Source organism: Schistocerca americana, chromosome 3, assembly GCF_021461395.2.
Source record: "Schistocerca americana isolate TAMUIC-IGC-003095 chromosome 3, iqSchAmer2.1, whole genome shotgun sequence".
In the NCBI taxonomy this organism is placed as follows: domain Eukaryota; kingdom Metazoa; phylum Arthropoda; class Insecta; order Orthoptera; family Acrididae; genus Schistocerca; species Schistocerca americana.
The window spans coordinates 276454649-276478851 of NC_060121.1; the positions used below are offsets into that span (position 1 = coordinate 276454649).

General features: G+C 42.6%; 1 protein-coding gene across 1 annotated transcript in view; it reads right to left on the reverse strand.

The window, feature by feature from the left end:
- The window catches only part of LOC124607268 (trypsin alpha-like), a 162027-nt gene that overhangs the window by 16212 nt on the left and 121612 nt on the right, over positions 1 to 24203 (reverse strand). The window contains exon 6 of the mRNA XM_047139547.1: positions 1531 to 1659. Coding sequence (XP_046995503.1) covers positions 1531 to 1659 — 129 coding nt within the window. The remainder of the gene's footprint in view (positions 1 to 1530; positions 1660 to 24203) is intronic.

A 24203-nucleotide genomic window follows, 5' to 3' on the forward strand; every position in this document is an offset into this window, starting at 1 on the left:
TTTGAGCGATTTTAATTGTTTCTCTATCCCTCTGTCGTCTATTTCGATGTCTACCATTTTGTCATCTGTGCGATAATCTAGAGAAGGAACTACTGTGCAGTCTTCCTCTGTGAAACATGTTGGAAAAAGACATTTAGTATTTCGGCCTTTAGTGTGTCATCCTCTGTTTCAGTACCATTTTGGTCACAGAGTGTCTGGACATTTTGTTTTGATCCACCTACGGCTTTGACATTGGACGTGGTTAGCTGATTTTAATCAAGAACGCCTTTAAGTGGACAAAGACGCCATTGTCAATACCTCACTGAGTTTGAACGAGTTCGTGTAATAGGGCTACGAAAAGCAGGACGTCATTTCTGCAATTTGCAGAAAGACTTGGCAAGAATGTATCCACTCTACATGACTCCTGGTAACCGATCTCTAACCGTTCGTTGTGTCACTATGGAGGCAACTGCGGCTCAAGTTTCTGATGCAGATGTCCCTCCCTCTCGATAGTGCCACGCTTCCTGTCTTCTTGCGACCGCGCATTCTCATGACCACCACCACCAAGAGTCATGTACAGTGGCTACATTCTTGACAAGTCTTTGTGCAATTTGCAGAAACAACATCCAGCTTTTCGTAGCCCTATTACACGACCTCGTTCAAACTCATTGAGGTATTGACAATGGCGGCTTTGTTCCCTTAAAGGCGTTCTTGATTAAATTCAGCTAACCACGTCCAATCTCAAAGGTAACTAACGCTCATGACCGTTACAGCGTGTATTTAAAGCCAACCTGATTTGCACCCTCATAGTGACGCTACTAGCGCTACTCTGATGCGATTGGCATGAAATTTGCGTAGACATCTTTCATATGTAGAAACACGCATTTCAACTTTCGTTTATGTCGAACAACTCCTTCGTGATGTTGCGATTTTTTTCTGTCAGAGTAGCATTTTCTCAGATTGCATTAAGTACATAGACATAGTTCGTAAATAGTTACTAAATGTACACCGGTAAAACATTACCTACTAACGTCTGAAAATTATGACTCACATAAAACGTCGGTGTTACAGAGTGGCAGGACGCACTTACGGACTGGCAAGTGGAATATAAAACGCAAAAAACTGTTTGAAATGTATTTCTATTACATATAGTGGATAGTAATTCTAGGTAATAGTGCAATAGTAGTGGTAAGTACAGTTAGTTTTGTTAGTGGTTGCAGTCGTAATTAACAGCAGTAATCACTGTGGTATGGTAAACAGTAATATGTTAGCTGTAGCAGTAGATGCAGTTCCATTAGATACCGATGTACAGAAAGCAATACTAGCTTTTGATAGTAGTAATGTGAAAGAGAGATTTTAAATACAAACAAATTATTAAATAATAAATAATCTTTGCGTATTTCTGTGGGAAGTGTGCTGAAGATGGAATACATTAGCCATACTCTACTCGAATATTCAGTGACGGAAGTGGGAAACATTTCTTGACTACTATGAGGAATTAACGCGTGTGAATCGAAGGGACTATTATCTGTAAAAGAACAGTAGACTCACCTGGCAGGAGTCTTTGTTCCTCTCCCCTCCAGCACACAGCATTCCTTCCCGTACGATGAACGTGCGACAAATCCCTCTGTTCGTCACGTTCACCGTCACGTACTTCAGCTGCTGTGGAGAGACCCCATTCTGCAGAAATAAGACATCAAGCTTATAGCTGCACACTGTAGAACACCACAAAGACAAAACATTAAGACTGTGCAGTTCATCGACCTTTTCCAAGCGTAAGTCGTGCAAGAAGCAATCCACAGACCAATATGATGTTTGAAGCTTCCTGGAAGCTTATAACTGTGTGCCGGATCGAGACTCGAAACCTAAACTTTTCCCTTTTTGTGAAAATCCTACATCGATCGAGCTACATAGGCGCCATTTATGACCTCCTCTCACAGCTTTACTTTCAGGACTGGTAGTTGCGCAAGGTATCGTGCCTATGGCTGGAGCTATTGCAAACGACAGCGGCTGTGTCAAAGATATTACGAAGTCAGGTGACCTCTTTGATATGTTATCTGAAGAGTATGAAGTGACGTTCCGACTGGAGAGAGAATGATGTTTTTACGAGTCACTCAGACGGAAACGCAGTCGAGAGCAGGGTGTTCTTGGAGGAATAGCACATGGTTTCTGTGCCGTCTAAGAGTACCGCGTTTAGTTGCACTGCGGTAACCGGGTCGTGGGTAATATTTGCTGGTATTGCAGTGATGTTCTAGTGCTTCTTGGACGGAAGCAAATCTTTCGAGACAGATATTGCGGGGTACGGCTGAGCCTGACCGTATATGTGCATTCACAAGGAAATAACAGCCACATTCGACAAGCATTGCTGCGCTGGGGTCGCTCTCATGTGATGCTTGTCGAGTTGTTTTTAAAAGGGCGATGTTATGATGTTGGGATCTGAGATCGGAGGCTGTTATACGATACGTTGCCGTTATACATCACTGACTTTTTGCTGGATACGCTTTTGCTTGCGCATCTTAGTCTAAATATTAATGCCACCGTAATACTTTCGCTGAACAGTAATTATTTCTGCTTGCTCTGAGATACACAACGATTGCGAAGGTTCGACCGAGATCATGTTATGAATATTGCGGCGCTTATCTAGTTCACGAATACATAGAAACAAAGATCCTTTATCATCTAGCTACAATATAGCAGGGGAGCAACTGGAAGCAGCTAATTCCATAAATTATCTGGGAGTAGGCATTAGGAGTGATTGAAAATGGAACGATCATATAAAGTTGATCGTCGGTAAAGCAGATGCCAGACTGAGATTCATTGGAAGAATCCTAAGGAAATGCAATCTTAAAACAAAAGAAGTAGGTTACAAAATGGTTCAAATGGCTCTGAGCACTATGGGACTTAACTACTGTGGTCATCAGTCCCCTAGAACTTAGAACTACTTAAACCTAACTAACCTAAGAACATTACACACATCCATGCCCGAGGCAGGATTCGAACCTGCGACCGTAGCAGTCGCGCGGTTACGGACTGCGCGCCTAGAACCGCTAGACCACCGCGGCCGGCCAGTAGGTTACAGTACGCTTGTTCGCCCACTGCTTGAATACTGCTCAACAGTGTGGGATCCGTAACAGATAGGGTTGATAGAAGAGATAGAGAAGATCCAACGGAGAGTAGCGCGCTTCGTTACAGGATCATTTAGTAATCGCGAAAGCGTTACGGAGATGATAGATAAACTCCAGTGCAAGACTACAAGAGAGACGCTGAGTAGCTCGGTACGGGCTTTTGTTAAAGTTTCGAGAACATACCTTCACCGAGGAGTCAAGCAGTATATTGCTCCCGCCTACATACAACTCGCGAAGAGACCATGAGGATAAAATAAGAGAGATTAGAGCCCACACAGAGGCATACCGACAATCTTTCTTTCCACGAACAATACGAGAATGGAATAGAAGGGAGAACCGATAGAGATACTCAAAGTACCCTCCGCCACACACCATCAGGTGCCTTGCGGAGTATGGATGTAGATGTAGATTTCCTAGTTTCCTGTTTGTGACACAAAGTAAAACTGTGGTCACTGATTTGTATTGTCATGGCTGACCTAAAGCTTATCAAGTAAACGAATTGCTTGTGTTAAGGCTGAGGTTTCATTGTAGATATTTCTAAGGTGAGATGAGAAGTGTTGAACTTCTTGCTGGACTTCATTGTGATCTGTTTGAACTATTGCGCCTCATCTTAAAAGATTTTGTCACGTACCTGGGCGAGATTTAAAAGTTACTGTCACGCAGTATGCGCTACTAATAGTTATTGCATGTATATGATCTAACGCCGTTAGCCTGTGTCTAAAGTATGTATGTTTCAGGTAACGTACACGCATTTCATTTCGAGATCCGCAGTGTAAAGAGTGAGCCAATAATACCAAATTTCAGGCATTACTTCTCATCACTAACAACGCAGTGGCCGACGGCATTTACTTAGTGATCGAGGGCAGCGGTGTTTGCGTAGAGTTATCAGTTCTAACACACAAGCAACACTGCGTGAATGATTGCAGTAATCATGTGCGACGTAAGACGAACATATTCGTTAGGACAGTGCAATGAAATTTGGCGTTAATGGGCTGTGGCAACAGACGACCAACGCGTGTGCCTTTGCGTACAGCACAACGGCTGTTGCACCTCTCCTGGGCTCGGGACCATATCGGTTAGAGTCTACACGATAGGAAGAGTGTGGCGTGGTCTGATGAGTTCCGATTTCGGTTGGTAAGAGCTGATGGTAGAGCTCGTGTGTGGCACAGACCCCACGAAGCCGTGGACCCAAGTTGTCAGCAAGGCACTGTGCAAATCTGGTTATGGCTCCGTAATAGCGTGGGCTGCGTTTACATAGAATGGAATGGGTCGTCTGGTCCAACAAGACTGGACCGATCACTGGCTGGAAATGGTTATGTTCGGCTACTTGTAGACCTTTTGCTGCCATTGCTGGAGTTCATGTTCTCAAACAACGACGGAATTTTTATATGTAACGTTGTGCCATGTTACCGGATCAGAACCGTTCGCGACTGGTTTGAAGAACATTTTGGACAGTTCGAGCGAATGATCTGGCCAGCCAGATCGTCCGATATGAATCCCATCGAACGTTTATGGGACATAGTCGAGAGGTCAGTTCGTGTAAAAAATCCTGCGTTGGCAACAATTTCGCTATTTTTGACTGCTATAGAGGCAGCGTGGATCAATGTTTTTGCAAGGGACTTCCAGCGACTTGTTGAGCCCGTGCCACGTCGATTTACCGTACTACGCCAGCCAAACGAGGTCTGACACGATATTAGCAGGTATCCCATGACTTTTGTGACCTCAGTGAATGATTCTTGTTTTAAAACTTGTGTCTACTATAATTACATTTGAGGAAACTGTTTTAATGTATTTGAGACATTGTAGATTTCTTCCTGAGTTTTTACAAGATAAGCACTGTTAAAGATATTGGCCAGTATCTGTGAACTGCACTGTTACACGGATGTTAAAAACTTCTTAGCTTGATATTTTGTGAGTAATGATTTTCTGTTCTGAAGAACATATACACTACTGGCCATTAAAATTGCTACACCACGAAGATGACGTGCTACAGACGCGAATTTAACCGACAGGCAGAAGATGCTGTGATATGCAAAATGATTAGCTTTTCAGAGCATTCACACAAGGTTGGCGCCGGTGGCGACACCTACAACGTACTGACATGAGGAAAGTTTCCAAACGATTTCTCATACACAAACAGCAGTTGACCGGCGTTTCCTGGTGAAAAGTTGTTGTGATGCCTCGTGTAAGGAGGAGAAATGCGTACCATAACGTTTCCGACTTTGATAAAGATCGGATTGTAGCCTATCGCGATTGCGGTTTATCTTATCGCGACATTGCTGCTCGCGTTGGTCGAGATCCATTGACTATTAGCAGAATATGGAATCGGTGGGTTCAGGAGAGTAATACGGAACGCCGTGCTGGATCCCAACGGCCTCGTATCACTAGCAGTCGAGATGACAGGCATCTTATCCGCATGGCTGTAACGGATCGTGCAGCCCCTTCTCGATCCATGAGTCAAAAGATGGGGACGTTTGCAAGACAACAACCATTTGCACGAACAGTACGACGACGTTTGCAGCAACATGGACTATCAGCTCGGAGACTATGGCTGCGGTTACCCTCGACGCTGCATCACAGGCAGGAGCGCCTGCAAGGGTGTACAAAACGACGAATTTGGGTGCACGAATGGCAAAACGTCATTTTTTTCGGATGAATCCACGTTCTGTTTACAGCATCATGATGGTCGCATCCGTGTTTGGCGACATCGTGGTGAACGCACATTGGAAGTGTGTATTCGTCATCACCGTACTGGCGTATCACCCGGCTTGATGGTATGGGGTGCCATTGGTTACACGTCTCACTCACCTCTTCTTCGCATTGACGGCACTTTGAACAGTGGACGTTACATTTCAGATGTGTTACGACCCGTTGCTCTACCCTTCATTCGATCCCTGCGAAACCCTACGTTTCAGCAGGATAATGCACGACCTCATGTTGCAGGTCCTGTACGGGCCTTTCTGGATACAGAAAATGTTCGATTGCTGCCCTGGCCGGCACATTCTCCAGATCTCTCACCAATTGAAAACGTCTGGTCTATGGTGGCCGAGCAATTGGCATGTCACAATATGCCAGTCACTACTCTTGATGAGCTGTGGTATCGTGTTGAAGCTGCATGGGCAGCTGTACCTGTACACGCCCTCCAAGCTCTATTTGACTCAATGCCCAGGCGTATCAAGGCCGTTATTACGGCCAGAGGTGGTTGTTCTAGGTACTGATTTCTCAAGATCTATGCACCCAAATTGCGTGAAAATGTAATCACATGTCAGTTGTAGTATAAAATATTTGTCCAATGAATACCCGTTTATCATCTGCATTTCTCCTTGGTGTAGCAATTTGAATGGCCAGTAGGGTAGATATATGTTAATTTGGAGGGATTTTTATTTTCGGAATGAATAGATCATTTTTATATTCGCTGAATAAAATTAATGATATACGGGAAACTTTGATTATACGCCTTCTTAATGTCTACATAAGATACAGTATTTTGGGGTAGGGTACTTAGATTAACTAACGGCACCGTACACATGAGAACTTTTGTGAAGTTTGGAAGGTAGGAGATGTGGTAATGGCGGAAGTAAAGCTCTGCGCGCGTGATGCCTGCCTGGACAGCACAGGCAAACGTTCCGGATTCTAGACGTCGTGTGGCAAACAATTTTTATCAAACTGGCAGATTAAAACTGTGTGCCGGACCGAGACTTGAACTCGGGACCTTTGCCTTTCGCGGGCAAGTGCTCTACCAACTGAGCTACCCAAGCACGAGTCACGCCCCGTCCTCGCAGCCTTACTTCTGCCAGTACCTCGTCTCCTACCTCCCAAACTTTACAGAAGCTCTTCTGCGAAACTTGCAGAACTAGCACTCCTGAAAGAAAGGATATTGCGGAGACACGGCCTAGCCACAGCCTGGGGAATGTTTTCAAAATGAGATTTTCACTCTGCAACGGAGTGTGCGCTGATGTGAAACTTCTTGGCAGATTATAACTGTGTGCCGGACCGAGACTCGAACTCGGGACCTTTGCCTTTCGCGGGCAAGTGCTCTGCCAACTGAGCTACCCAAGCACGACGAGTCTCGGTCCGGCACACAGTTTTAATCTGCCAGGAAGTTTCATATCAGCGCACACTCCGATGCAGAGTGAAAATCTCATTCCTTAAATTTTTATCAAGTCTCAGAGGAGAGAACACTCTGCTGCGGACTGAAAATTCATGGTAGAAGATGGCACTTGACTTACGTCATAACCCAACCTAAACAAAGATTAAAATTGAACGTGACTGATATTAACACCAGCTCAGTATCAGACCGAAAACTTTCTACTTTCCTTTGTTTCGTATAACTGTCATGATTACTGATCTTTTAAAGTCGTGTAGATGCAGCTGAATAACAAAACAAAATATGCAAAAATAACGTGTAGAAAAAACGGTTATATGTAGTATTCATCCTCTTAAATGATGTGCTGTCGTATGTTATGCCTGGCTACTAATTCTGTTTGTGTGCACAGCATTTCAACAACTGACACTGTCTCCTTTTTGAGGTGCTATAAGCGATAGTTTAACATCTGCTCGTTGTCTGGGCTGCAACCAATCTAAACATCACAGTCTAGTTGCAGCTCAAGCATCACCACAACTCAGACAACCTTACAGTTGCATAGAGTACAGAGACAATAATTAGATCTTCAGTCCTGGAACCACAAGATGACTATATGAGTGGTACAACAGTACTGCCGCAATATGGGCAGGCGCCCAATTTTAGGTCTTTACCAAATGTTGAAAATGTTCAAATGTGTGTGAAATCTTATGGGACTTAACTGCTAAGGTCATCAGTCCCTAAGCTTTCACACTGCTTAACGTAAATTATCCGAAGGACAAACACACACAACCATGCCCGAGGGAGGACTCGAACCTCCGCCGGGACCAGCCGCACAGTCCAAGACTGCAGCTCCTTTGACCACTCGGCTAATCCCGCTCGGCAGGTCTTTACCTATAGAACCCAAGAAGCCAACCGGGTCCTCTCTCATACACCCGGTTGATGTGGGCAAAACACAGAAGAACTTCCCTCGTAACGCATTGAGATAATGACTAGATCTGTTGTCACAAAGTTTAGACTACAGGCACACGTTCACTTGCAGCACTTGAGGGCGACATCTAGGACCTTGACACCAGACGGATTGGATAATAGGCAGCAATAGAACATTAGGCCTTAGTTCACAGAACGTTATAATGACATCAGTCACTCCTCAAAATATCGTGTATCAAAATTTAATCGTGAACTTAGCTAGACACCTATCGCTTATTATCCCTCCTGATGAAATTTCGGTCATTACATTGGCATTGTTCTCTACCGTAAAAGGTGCAAGTGATGGTTTCATACAGTTTTGAAACAAATTTTGTTCTGCTCGTACCAGGCGACTTTGAATGGCTGCAGTCGTTTATAATGGGCAAAATACTGCCAACTTGGTTTTGTTTCTTTTTCTGAGCGAATGATACGAGATGTCTACGTCATGAGATTACGTGGTTGTCACCTAATACGAGGTGAACAACCAACTGTTTCTCAATCTAGGATGTATTTGTAATATATGTCTGATATTTTGTCCAATGTATTGCGTAATTACTTACTTGTCAACCAAATGCCGGCCCTAAAAATTTTATAATAGCATGTAGAGCTGTGACGAAACAAAATCATCTGCTGTAAAGGTAATTTGAATGTAATATTTCATCCGACTAACGAACAGAGCATGAAGAGACGCTTCTGCTAAACAGGCAACCTTTATTTTATATCGTGTTTTAACAAAAATTTCTTCGTCATTTATCGTAGGCATATGTGTGCTAATTTCGTATTTTACTGAATTCTACATACACTTAGGATACTGTGCAGGGTCTGAGGGCAAGCCAGGAGAGAAAGACCTTTCGTTTGACATGTATGTTACGATTGTAACTTGTGTATATTATAAATTATGGTCCATTTTCCATATTTTGACAAATGCGTTATGATTGTAGCTTATACATATTTTAAATGCTTTTCCAATTTTTATAGTTTGTCTTCCTTGTCAGTTCTGGTGGACAAAATGAAGTCTTATAACAGTGAGCGAGCAGTAAATTGTGGTAATTCTGAGTCGAGCAGCATTTTGTGTTGTACATCCACACTATGTGGACTGATCTTATAGGTAAGTCGTATGTTGGAGAGCTGGTAGTGTGGTTTTAGGACCTGTGAAGTGACTGATTATGGATGGTAAATGGCCGCTTCAGTAACTGAACATTTCTTAACACTTAAATAAGTAATGAGTCGAATGGGACTGTTGGAACTTAAACATTTTGCAAATGTTAGGCGCTGTACAGTGTTGAACTTTGATTATTTTATGCTATAATTATTATTATTATTATTACACACGTTACAGACTTTTTATCAGACCACGCGAAAAATTCATGACTACTTGTTCTGCCTGTTCCTCCACTACTGCTTCATTCGTTCACTAAAGGCTCTCTTCCCTTCTTCCGTCCACTTTGGCCTTTGGGCTTTAGGTGCTGTTTTCTCTGACATCACTTCCCACTTGTACACCTTGTGCCTATAGACGCCTTTGTCCATGACGTCCGATGAATCTGTCTGAGCTCTTTCTAGATCAATTTTGACTTGTGTCATCCAGGATGTAGTGGTCTTGAGTCTCTGGATGTACCCGAGGATTCTGTTGGTGAGTCTGATCTGTGGGAGTCTGCTTATATGTCCATAAAATTTTAGTCGCCTCTTTCTAATGTCCGCCGCGATGTTGGATAACTTCTCTGTAGTGTCCCTGGAGTGAAGCCTATATCCATCTTCAGTGAGTTTTACTCCAATAATTTTCGTAATGATTTTTCTTTCCTATGTGAGAATGTTCTCAAGATCTACATCTACGTTTATACTCCGCAAGCCACCCAACGGCGTGTGGCGGAGGGCACTTTACGTGCCACTGTCATTACCTCCCTTTCCTGTTCCGGTCACGTATGGTTCGCGGGAAGAACGACTGCCGGAAAGCCTCCGTGAGCGCTCGAATCTCTCTAATTTTACATTCGTGATCTCCTCGGGAGGTATAAGTAGGGGGAAGCAATATATTCGATACCTCATCCAGAAACGCACCCTTTCGAAACCTGGACAGCAAGCTACACCGCGATGCAGAGCGCCTCTCTTGCAGAGTCTGCCAGTTAAGTTTGCTAAACATCTCCGTAACGCTATCCCGCTTACCAGATAACCCTGTGACGAAACGCGCCGCTCTTCTTTGGATCTTCTCTATCTCCTCTGTCAACCCGATCTGGTACGAATCCCACGCTGATGAGCAATACTCAAGTGTAGGACGAACGAGTGTTTTGTAAGCCACCTCCTTTGTTGATGGACTATATTTTCTAAGGACTCTCCCAGTGAATCTCAACCTGGCACCCGTCTTACCAACAATTAATTTTATGTGATCATTCCACTTCAAATCGTTCCGTGCTACCAGTGTTAGTTCTGCTATCATATAATCATACAATAAAGGATCCTTCTTTCTATGTATTCGCAATACATCACATTTGTCTATGTTAAGGGTCAGTTCCCACTCCCTACACCAAGTGCCTATCCGCGGCAGATCTTCCTGCATTTCGCTGCAATTTTCTAATGCTGCAACTTCTCTCTATACTACAGCATCATCCGCGAAAACCCGCATGGAACTTCCGACACTATCTACTAGGTCATTTATATATATTGTGAAAAGCAATGGTCCCATAACACTCCCCTGTGGCACGCCAGAGGTTACTTTATCGTCTGTAGGCGTCTCTCCATTGAGAACAACATGCTGTGTTCTGTTTGCTAAAAAATCTTCAATCCAGCCACACAGCTGGTCTGATATTCCGTAGGCTCTCACTTTGTTTATCAAGCGACAGTGCGGAACTGTATCGAACGCCTTCCGGAAGTCAAGGAAAATGGCATCTACCTGGGAGCCTGTATCTAATATTTTCTCGGTCTCATGAACAAATAAAGCGAGTTGAGTCTCACACGATCGCTGTTTCCTGAATCCATATTGATTCCTACAGAGTAGATTCTGGGTTTCCTGAAATGACATGATACGCGAGCAAAAAACATGTTCTAAAATTCTACAACAGATCGATGTCAGAGATATGGGCCTATAGTTTTGCGCATCTGCTCGACGACCCTTCTTGAAGACTGGGACTACCTGTGCTCTTTTCCAATCATTTGGAACGTTCCGTTCCTCTAGAGACTTGCGGTACACGGCTGTTAGAAGGCGGGCAAGTTCTTTCGCGTACTCTGTGTAGAATCCGCCTTTGCGTGTAACATCAGTGTCTCACTACCGTATAGCATCTTAGGTTTGATTACAGCGTTGTAGTGAGGAATTTTTGTGCAGCTGGACAAACATTTCTTGTTGTAAATACCCTGTGTCTTTTATAATGCTCTCTTTATTTTCAATAACCTAGTGTTTTGGGCAATTTTCTCCTTCCCTGTCGGTTCGAGCACTTCACCTAGGTACTTAAAGTGTGTGACCCTGTTGATCTTGCTATACTTTCTGTTCAAATTTGGTATGTTTAATTTCGTGCAGAAGAACATAGTTTTCTGAAAAGAGATCTGTGTCCCTACTTTTTCTGCACACTCTTTGAGTACTTCTATCTGTCTGATTGCTGTAGTTTCGTTATCTGTGAGTAGTGCCAGATCGTCTGCTAGACAACCGACCTCCAGCTTGTCCTTGGGTCGTCCAAGTCGCACTGGCTTCCAATGGCCTTGTATTTGCAGCTCTTTTCCTTGATGACCTTATCCAGCACTCTGTTGATAAGGAGCGGTGAGAGTCCATCGGCGAACGCCTGTCTTGATCTCAAAGGGTTCGGCGATTTCCCGCTTGAACATCACCTTAGATATCGTGTTGTCAGTGTTTGTTTGATCAGTAGTAGTGCCTTGCCGTCCAGACCTTGTTCATGTAGAATGTTGAACAATGGCTGGCGGTCTATGGAGTCATATGCCTTCTGGAAGTCAACGAAGGTGTATGTGACTGGACCGTTCCTGACGGCTCTGATTTTCAGGGTAGTCTTCAGACTGAAGATTTGTTCTGCACAGGAGCGACCAGAGCGGAAATCCGCCTGGTACTCGCCGATCTTATATTCCAATTGGTTCCGTGTTCTATGGAGTAGGCACGCTGAGAGTACCTTGTGTGTGACTTGTATTAGTGAGCTGCCACTGTAATTGTTCACATCTTTGGGGTCACCCTATACTTTAATATTATTATTTACATTATTAAATGGACTACGAAATTTACGAAATTCTGCTCACGATTACGTGAATTCTGATATGTTGACCATCATAAGTGAACTTTAATTATTTATGACCTGGCGAATATTTTGCATATAATAAACACTACATACCGTTCATCGCCGACAGTGTTATTCGAATAGTAATTAATGAACCTGCTCCCACTTTAAATAAGCAATTATGCGAACGTTACTGAATTTTATAATTTCTGAAATTTTTTTCATCAACATCTGTAGTATCATCGTTTTAACCCTTTCGTGATTGATGGCTCTGAGCACTATGGGACTTAACTACTGAGGTCATCAGTCCCCTAGAACTTAGAACTACTTAAACCTAACTAACCTAATGACATCACACACATCCATGCCCGAGGCAGGATTCGAACCTGCGACCGTAGCGGTCACGCGGTTCCAGACTGTAGCGCCTAGAACCGCACGGCCACTCAGGCCGGCTTTCGTGATTGATGGCAAACATATGTTCCGTTAAAGTAATACGCAGTTTTAAGCGCTAGGACGTCTCTACCTAATGTCTGTCTAATGCTAGCATGTAGCAAGGTCCTTTCGGAACTTGGAAAAAAAAAAGACTATGGACTACGGGATGGACATGTAGGAGGCTATGTACCAGCAAATGGGGCGGCATGTGTTTATAGGTGGAACAGTGCATCTTTGTCACGAAAATCTGATCAAATGACCATCTTCTCCGTTCCAAGAATGTTAGAGGTAAGTAACTGTACGAATTATTGAGGTATTAATATAATGTGTATCACAGGAACTACTAAAGTTGGTCCGTAGTAGCAAATGATTCTCTTATAAAAATCATTAAATTGATAACGATTGAATATTTCGTGCTATACGGACAAACAAAACATAAAATGAGAGTGGTGGACACTAGCTATCATGACCGAAAGCCACTCCTCTGTTTGTATTTTATTTGTTTAATTATTATGTATTTTATATCTTTTTTTATGCGAAAGTCATATTCTCCACACTTCCACAGATCATGACTGTAGCAAGAATGCCTTATAACTCTCCTTTGGTAACTATGTACCATATGTGTAACTTATCATGTGACTGCTAATTTATTTAATTAAATATTAAAGTTGGCCTATATTAAAGACTCTCGTCACGTTAAAGTGATAATTTAAGTGTAATATGTCATCCCACCATCGAACAGAGCACAACAAGACACTTCTGCTGAACACGCTACATTTATTTTTTATCTTGCTTTAACAACAATTTCATCATTTATCGTAGGCACTTGTACGCAAATTTCGTGTTTCACTGAATTCTACATAAACTCCTAGATAGTGTGTATCGTCTGATGGCAGTCCTGAAGATAAAGACCTTTCGTTTGACGTATATGCTATAATTGTAACATATATTTTGTGAGTGGTTATCCATTTTCTATATTTTGACGTATATGTTGTAACTGTAACATTTTGTGTTTCACATTAATTTTGGCTGGAAAACCGAAGGCTTATAAAAGTGAGCGAGCAGTACGTCGAGATCATTCTGAGTAGAGTAGCAATCTGTGACACACCGTCGCGTTGTGCATTGGTCTTACCGGTAACTTGTATGTTGGAGAGCTGATGGTGTAGTTCTAGGATTTGTGAAGTCATTGATTTTGGGCGGCAAATGCCATTAAAGAAAATCGTGAGTCAATTGGAACTTAGAATCGGTGAGCCTGTTGGATATTCATCACTTCACGAATGTTAGTCAATGTGCAGTATATAATTTTGGTTATTTTGAGCTGATAATATGGAATTATTATTAAACAGACAGTGGGAATATACTCACGATTACGTGACTTCTGATATGTTCTACGCCATAAGTGAGTTTTATTTATAAGCTGACGAATATTTTGTTTATAAACAAAAATATAGGACACTGTTTTTCACCCACCAGTGTTGTTCGGATAGTAATTAACGAGTCTGCTACCACTTGAAATACGCAGTCACGCGAACTTTACTGGATTTGATAATTTTTATAATTTTGTCTCAATGGTTAAGCTATATTTGTAGGACAACCATTTTAATATGAGTGTGCTTTAACTAATGGAATAAATCATCATCCCATTGCAACATAAACGTGTGGTGACGATTACATCAACTATTAAAGTGTATTTAACCTTTCTGTCATTTTATTAGTATATATTTTAATGAATCTTATATTAGTTTAAATTCGCATTACATAACCTTTGACCAAAGGATTACAGGAGAACACTATTTTTGCAGCGAGGTTAGCCCCCGGGCATGAAAGCAGACATGTACGGCTCGACCCTTCGATAATATCGCGCCAATATTCCAAACAGAACTGTACATTGAAACTTCCTGGCAGATTAAAACTGTGTGCCGGACCGAGACTCGAACTCGGGACGTTTGCCTTTCGTGGGCAAGTGCTCTACCAACTGAGCTACCCAAGCACGACTCACGACCCGTCCTCACTGCTTTACTTCTGCCAGTACCTCGTCTCCTGCCTTCCAAACTTTATCCTTTCTTTCAGGAGTGCTAGTTCTGCAAGGTTCGCAGGAGAGCTTCTGTAAAGATTGGAAGGTAGGAGACGAGGTACTGGCAGAAGTAAAGCTGTGAGGACGGGTTGCGAGTCGTGCTTTGGTAGCTCAGTTGGTAGAGCACTTTCCCGCGAAAGGCAAAGGTCCCGAGTTCGAGTCTCGGTCCGGCACACAGTTTTAATCTGCCAGGAGGTTTCATATCAGCGCACACTCCGCTGCAGAGTGAAAATTTCATTCTAGAACTGTACATTGCCCAACCGTGACTAGTGCCCACTCTCGTCATAGCATTTATTTTAAATAAACAGCGTTAGTACTGATCAGTTGCAGTTCATTACTGCTTATAACTTATGCTGCCACAAAAAAAAAAAAAATAGTACACACTTTTAGAGGTTTCCAGTTCACTCAAGATTTATTGTTGTAACACCGCTCACTAAACGCATGACTTACCGTATAACACACGCGTTCGACTGGAGACAAGTTCGGAGATCGAACTGGCCAGGGAAGTTGCTGCACGTCTTACAGAGCACGCAGAGTTTCGCGGGCAGTTAATGGACGAGAATTGCCCTGTTAGAGCAACACATCACCTTCCTGTTGCAAGAATGGCAAAAGAACGGGTCGAACAACATTCTGCACATATAGAGAGCTGGTTAGCGTCCCCTCCACAAACACCAAAAGTGAACGAATATTGTAGCTTATCGCAGCCCAGACCATAAGGCCTGGGATGGGGCCAGTTGGTCTTGGACGAATGCACTCTATGAGGCAGCACTCACCAAGTCTACATCGTATGTGCAAGCAGAATCTGCTTTCACCGCGCCATTCCGTCTTCCACGTGGTTCTCTGACGACACCAATCGAGTCGCAAACGTGGATGCTGTGTCGTGAGTGGAAGACGCGCTAGATGTGTGTATGTGCATATAGACCCATTGCTGATACCCATTTCGCAACAGTTCGTGTTGACACGTGTGAGCTGACATGCCCTTTCATCTGTGGTGTGGTAGTTGTTCGGTCGGCCACTGCTGCCCTTGGAATACGACGATCCCGACAAGCGGCTGTGCTCGTTCACTGGTGTGGGCTTCCAACACAACCGACGCAGCACGTCGTACTTGTGTAGTAACTATCTGAAAGGACCATCCTGCCACTCAGAAGGCCATAATTTGATCCCTTCCAAATTCTCTCAGTTCTCTGTAAGTAGCACAAGTCCGTCTCCGTGACGTGGTTGCCTGCTTACTTCACACATTTGCACCACACTGAGCCATCTGGCTGTAAGCATTCCCTATTAAATGGTAGACATAGATGGCGCTGTGGTGGCTGTGCTACTATGCTATCTGTTGGCGGAAAATGTTGAAACCATTATCAGTACATCTACTAGCTCCCGGGTGGTATATGTCATCATCGGATCAAAATCGACATCGTCTTTCCAAGTGCACTAATTTTTTTCCCGGAATTCCATAAGGTTGTTCACAAAATATGTTGTCATCTACAGAAAGGTAGCAGTGCCAAGAGACTGCAGTGCAACGCATCAAGACCTACGAAGGATCGACGGTCGATGCAGTGGCTGACAGTTAACTGTGACCTTAAATAAATGAAATATACTGCGTATAAATAGACGAAGAAATCCACTGCTGATCGATTACGCTATTGGCAGCAAAGCACTGCAAAGTAACATAAAATATTTAGGAATACCCATCTGCAATGGCGTAATGTGAAATGACACGTAAACAAATTGCAGGAAGAGCAGAAGCTAAACTCAGATTCATTGGAAGAATATTTGAGGAACTACAGTTCATCCGCGAATGAAATGGCTCAAAAACTCATGTTCGTCCTATTCTTCAATATTGCTCGTCGGTGTGGAACTCTTTCGAATTAGTATTAATAGAAGATCTTGTGAAGATCCAACAAAAAGAGGAGAATTTCGTCAGTAGGGGCGTGCAGTCGGCACGAGAGCGTTACAAGGGCGACACGGTACAAGGGCGCTCATGTGCACCATGGAGTGGTTTACGATAGAAATTCCGACAGCGCTGTTTCCAGTAAAAGTTGGACAACATACTAGTTCCTCCCTCGTATGTCTCTCGAGATAACCATAACAAAGAAATCAAAGTCATTAAAGCTCATTCGGAGGTTTACCAACCATCCTTCCGCACACGCGCCACTCACGAATGGAAAGGTGGAACGAGGGAAGTGGATGGAGCCGGGAGGGGGGGGGGTATGATGGGGAGGACGATAATAATACCAGAGGTGCGCGATGCCACAGACCTAAGTTGAGCTGCAGAGTACAGATACAGATCTGGACCGTAGGAGCCTTTGAAGGATGTTCCGATTGACTCCTGCAGGGTATGGGTCCCTCGTAAAGATGGCTGTGTTTGTTTCGGAGACGATCCGCCTCAGCGACGTCCCAAAACAATAATCACACACGAAAATATGGAAAATTTCATAGTCTTTCAGGCTGCAAGAAAAAATTTATGATGCAAACGAGTCCATGGGCGTATTAAGAGAAAGAAGACGGTCCATTTTGTATGAAGAACTATACACATTTCGTGTAAAATAGTTGCCACATTTCCTGGATGTAAAGCAAAAGCAAATGCTGTACAATAATATGCCCGTCTTGTAGACCATCTGTATAGGAAAAATATTTCAAAAGAGGTATGGACTTCAAAAATAAATTTTCTTTCACTAGGTTGAAGCACCAGCCCTCGAAGGTGCTTTGGAAACGAGAAAATAGGAATTTCAAGTACGGTTGTTGAGACATCCACCCTACTCACGATACGAGGCATCCTCATTCTTCCACCGGTTTCCACATCTAAGCAAATGTGTGGTTGGAATACATTTTGGGCAAGTGCACTGATTATAAAGCCATAGATGGTTATTTTGCTGCACTTCAGAAATCGAATCTGTGTAGAAAAGATAGACGAAGTGCATCTGCTTAGAAGGGAAATACATAGTCTTTCACTGCCCCAGAGGAGAAATTTTCTGCTTACTCTGCTACATGGAGTGGTGACTGCGACTTTCCCGTGAATGCTACATCAACAGTAATGGTGAAAACAATTAAAGGATCAGGCGAGATATCACACATTACGAATACGGATACATTTCAGTTCTAACTAATATTGTGGAAGAGCAGGAAACAAACAGACCATAAGCGACTTAGGACACACGGAAAACTTCAATCAACGTAGCATAACTCGTGAAGTCCACTGGCTCAAAAATGACAGCAGAAATTACCTTGCTCATCAAAACTTTTGGCGAACTGAGAAAACTCTTTATGACTAGAAACCTGCATAAGTGCACCACCACATAAGAAGGAAAAAAGAATGTTTAATAATTATAGAACGATTTTCACTTCTTCCTGTCGCCTACTAAATTTGTTCTAATGTCTCTAGGGAAGACACAACAATAACTTGAATGCAAAAATGGTGAACATCAACATGTTTCAGTCCAAACAGATGTGGTCCAAAAATAAATTTTAGCTCTGAACTAATTTTGAGAGACCAGACGTTTAAAATAAGAGTGTAGTTTCTACCTTTGTCAATCTTAAAAATATGTACGACTCAGCCGACCGAACGTCTCTCTTACAGATTTCAACAAATCAATCACATTAGGTAAACTAATATGAGAAAAGACTGCTTGACTTTTGTGGATGGCCTAGCTGTTCTGTGTCGGTATATCCAAAGACCACGAAGACAAATAGAAATCTGTAAATAAACGACTGAAAGATAAGGTCTCCAAAGCTCATTAAAAAAGAAAGAGAGTGACATCAAAAATTCCAGAAACTAGGTGTGGAAATATCGAGAGAGTATCTCCTTTCACTTATGTAGGCAATATAATGCAAGGAACTGTCTTAGAAATAAATGGTTATTAAATACGTTGCCACAAAATGGAAACCGTCTTCAGACATACAAAAGACATTTACAACAAACAATGCATGTCAAAATACAAAGAACTGTAATATTACAATACAGTCATCAAACACGAGAGTCTTTACAGAACTGAAAGGCTAATTTTAAAAAGAGAGAGAAAGAGACTGAAGAAATCCAAAAGAAAAAAGGAAAAGTAATCAGGAAGGCATTAGGTCCAAAATATACCAAAAAAGGAAAATACAAACTCAGAGCAAATAACGACTTCAGAAGTACACACTTTTACTCCGATACTAAAAAACGTACGAACATCGAACATAAGAAAAGAATTACAGAAGATATGGAATTCCATTAACATCAACATCCATATTCTGCTAGACACTTTGCCGTGTGTGGTGGATGGTATTTTGTATGCCCCTGTCATTTCTCCGATTTCTGTTCTATTCGCGAGTGGTTCGCAGGTAGAACTATTGCTAGTAAGCCCCTTTGTGGGCTCGAACCTCTCTAATTTTATGTTCATGGTCTTTGAGCGAGACACACTTAGGAGGAAGCAATGTATTTGTTGACACTTCTAGCAATGTACACTCTAGGAACTCTAATAGTAAACAACACCGTGATGCAGGATGTCTTCCTTTCAGCGTCTGCAACTGGAACTGATTGATCATCTCTGAGACTGCTTGTTAAATGCACCTGTAATGGAGCATGCTGCTCTTTGGATTTTCTCTGTTTCCTGTATCTATCCTATCTGTTATGTACGCCATACTGACTAGTAACATTCAAATATTCGTCGAACGAGGATTTTACAAGCTACATGATTTGTTGATGGGGATTCTTCCAATAAGCCTCAGTTTTATGTCTGTCTTTCCTGCTATTAGTTCCATGCGGTGCTTCCCCTTTAAATCACTTCGTATGCATACTCCTGTACACTGAGGTGACAAAAGTCATTGGATAACTATATGCAGATTTAAAGATAGCGATAGTATCGCGTACATAAGGTATAATTGGGCAGTGCATTGGCGGAGCTGTCATTTATATTCAGGTGGGTTCATGTGGAAAGGCTTCCTACTTGGTTATGACCGCACGACGTGAATTACCTTGAACACGGTATAGTAGTTGGAGCTAGACAGATGGGACATTCCATTTCGGGAATCGTTAGGGAAGCCAATGTTACGAGATCCACAGTGTTAACAGTGTGCCAGTGTACCTCTCACCATGGCCGACGTCGTCCGCTTTAACGACCGAGAGCTGTGGCGTTTGCGTAGAGGTTTCAGTGCTAACATACAAGCAACACTGTGTGAAATAACCGCATAAATCAACGTGGGACGTACGACGAACGTATCCGTTGGGAAATGCAGCGAAATTTGGTGTTAATGGGCTACGGCAGCAGACGACTGACGCGAGTGTCTTTACAAACAGCACAACATCGCTTGCAGTGTCATTTCTGTACTCGGTTGGAACCAAGACGATTGGAAAACCCAGGCGAGTACCGATTTCAGTTGGTGAGAGCTGATGGGTTCGGGTTTGGCGGAGGCCCCTCAAAGCCAAGGACGCCAGTTGTCAACAACTCACCGAGCAAGCTGCTGGTGACTCCGTAATGGTGTCGCCTGTGTTGACGTGGAATGGAGTGGGTCCTCTGGTTCATCCGAACCATCAGTCACTGAAAATGGTTCTGTTCGTTTACTTGGCCACCATTTGAAGCCATTCATAGACTTCATGTTCCCAAACGATGGAATTTTTATGGTTGATAATGCGCCATACGACTGATTGAAGAACATTCTGGATAGCTCGAGCGAATGATTTGACCACCCAGATCGCCCAACAAGAATTTCATCGAACATTTATGAGACAAAATCGAGTGGTCAGTTCGTGCACAAAATCCCACACCGGCAACATTTTCACAATTACTGTCGGTTATAGAAATAGCATGGCTTAATATTTCTGCAGCGGACTTCCATCGGCTTGAATGCATACCACGTCGAGTTGATGCTCAGCGCCAGGAAAAAGAAGGCCCGACACGATATTAGGAGGTAACCCATGACTTTTGTCAGCGTAATGTATAAGCAGTTTATGTTGAGGGTCAGTTGTCGTTCCTTGTACCAAACTCGTAGTGATGCTAACATTGAGTCAATAAAATTGATCGCAGCAATAAAAAAAACCCAAAAGCGAGGTTAACACCATGCGAAATACAAGACAGAAAAAATTTTAGGTGGAAAATTCATAACTGAACAGCTATCCATGCAGAAATTCTCAATAAGTCTAGAATCATTTGCGCTGGCAACAGAATAGAAGTCCATTCCACCATTATATATGAAAAAAATATCGGCACAAAGAAAGACTAAAAGAAAATTTTTTGTACATCATGTGTCCCTGTAGGGCTCAGACGAGAGTAATAACAAACCAGCGGACAAATGATCCTGCCAGAGCACAAAAAAGCGAATATGTTCTTGTTTAAAAGTCTTTGACAGTCTCTTTTTGTAGTTAAGACTTTATATTCAACATCTCCCTCTCTCCATCACTGCGTATATTTGCCTCTCTCCCACTGTCACCTTTTTCTGCCATTGATTTCAAGTATATCCCACCGCCACTGTCTCCTCTCTCACTTATACTGTCTCTTTTTGTCTTTCGTTGCCACTGCCACTGTCTGCACCATAAATTGGCAGCGGAAAAATTCTGGCGGCTCCTAATTACTTTTTCCCGCTATACTCGCGTGTTTAAAATTTCGGTGTCAAATGCCTATATGTTGAAACGCCAGACTGCAAGGGTCCAGATCTCCAAAGCTTACGTAAAGTCTCCACTCATGTGTATTTTTCATTTCCATTGCAAAACACTCTCTCCATCCCAACAGGCCTAGCAAGGCCCAACAATACTGACCGACCGCCCTGTCGTCCTCAATGCACCCTGGATGCGGATATGGAGTGGCATGTGGTCAGCACACCGCCCTTCTTGCCGTTTTCAGATTTCGAGACTAGAGCCGCTGGTCAAGTAGCTCCTCATTTAGCCTCACAAGGGCTGAGTGCACCCCCCTTGCCAACAGCATTGGGCAGACCCGGATGGCGACCCATCCAACTGCTATCCAAGCCTAACAGTGCGTAACTTTGGTGATACGACGGGAACGAATTCCCGTTTTTTGTACTCTGACGCGGGAACTTGACCTGTGATTCCCTTATTTTTCCTGATACAGTGGCATGTACTGCTCATCAAAAACGAATTCTATATGTCAGCAAAGTTTCGATAATTTACTTATATACTTCGATATTTTGATACATATAGACAAAAATAAGTAGCATAATACCTTGATACACACAGGCAACAAATAATTAGCATAATACAAGGTTAATATGAAATCGTTTGCCCTACAATTTGTCTGGATACTTTGCTCATCGAAAACCCCTGAGTTACCTTTAGTATCTCAAAAGAGTAAAAATGTTATAAAAATGTTTTACTTAACTTGCAGTCTTTTCAGTTTTATATAATTTCTGGCAGTTCTTTTAAGGTATTTTAAGACCGATTTTAGATCATGCTTTCACTAGAGTACCATTCTCCGCGCATTTGTATGGGTATGAAGTTCCCACTATACTACAGAGACTGACTAAAAACATAGTTAGGTGACCTTAGAATCCTTACGATGACCCTAGGACTCTTGCCATGTGTTCACTTTGTCAGTTAAAACTGCATTAAATTCTCAGTCCAGATATTACGCGCACATTTTACATGCGTAAGTACGATAACTTTGAACCACTAGTTCTCGGTAACGGATAATGATATAGAGAAAAAATTCGAATTTCCCTGTGAATATTATGTTAAGAATATACAGCAAAAATTTCGAAGATGTGCCACCAAAAGAAATAAAGAAGTGACCATCCCCACGATTGGTACTTCTCGTACCCAAAAATCATGGTTTTCAATTTTTCCTCAAGAACCACCTGTGAACAAATGGCGCTCTTAAAACCCACCCTCCACCTCACTTATTGCAAGAAACCAACCGATAAGCTCAATTTGCCTGACTGAAAGAAGTGTGTTACGTTTACATATTGACCCTGTACTGTAAGATAGCTACAGAAGGCCCGTTCTTCCGATGGGTAGAAAGATGGTCGCTAGGCCAAGGGATACCCAAAACACTCGCACCCTTACCTCTGTGATCAATAGAAACCGATATATGAACCCCCGAAAATCGCATTTTCGTGCGCAGCTTTTTGTAACATATTGGTACCATGCACTGTCGTGCACGAACCGACATTTTTAATTTCTGTATGACAGTTTCATTTCTTCTCTATGGATATATCTCATCCTTCTTCCAGTGTTTTAATATCCCACTTGTACTGTCTCTTCAAAGCTCGATTCCCAAAACTATACATCACAAGCACTATCGTCAATTTGTAATTTGTGCGTGTGTGCGTGTGTGTGTGTGTGTTTTCTTCTTCTTGAGATGTGGTGCGACAGAACTTTATTTTTTACCAGCACATTTGCAGAAAAGCGTTCAAGTGAGTTTTAAGAAGTCTAAATTTCAAAAACACCTCCTTCCACCCCCAGAAAGTTAGAGTACTGGAATACCCTTTTCCCCAAATAAAGCACTATATATACAGGGTGGTCAGAAACAGACTGAAAGGTTTGTAAGAGTGTTACAAGGTGGATTGTGCTGTGAAATAACTGTTAAGAAAAAATTTCGATTTGTTGCGCCATTTCCGATTTAATTAGCACTGAAGTTCGTCAGGTCGTTGTGCGTGTAAATCCAAGCAGCCTGTCAGGAGCGATGTTGCCAAACGTGTGCTTCAGTGGGTTAGCTGATATCGAACGAAAAAAGCACAGGAAACCACTGAACGGTTGTAAGTTCAATCCTTGCTACCATAAAAAGTGCAATTATTGTGTAGCTATCTTGATCGGTTCGAGGAAACCCAAATAAAGAGCGCGTTTGGCAACTATATCGCTGACAGGCTGCTTCAGTTTGCATGCGTGACGACCTGATTGGCTAACTTCAGAGCTAATGAAGTGGGATTCGGTTCGATGTATCGAAATTTTTCTTAACAACTGTTTTTCAGCCCTGCCACAACCTTACAAGCGTTTCAGACCCTTTATGATCACCCGTTATAGGCACATAGTGACATTCATTAGTACCTCTGTTGTTTCAGAAGAAGACTGTGTAAAAAGTACAAGACATGTAGCTTGTAGTGAAATTGGATGCTTATGGAACATCGTCTCATTTATGTGACTGGATATGTGATTTCCTCTCAGACATGTCACAGTTCGTAGTAACTGACGAAAAATTATCACATGCAGCGGAAGTTGTTCTCCAAGATAGTGTTACAGGCGCTCTGCTGTTCGTCATCTACATAAACGATTTAGGAGACAATCTAAGCGCCGTTCTAGGTTGTTTGCAGATGATTCTGTCGTTTATCATCTATAGTTGTCATCAGAAAATCAAAACAAATTGCAAAACGATTCAGAAAAGATCGCAATTGACCCTCCATAATGAAAAGTCTGTGTTCATCCA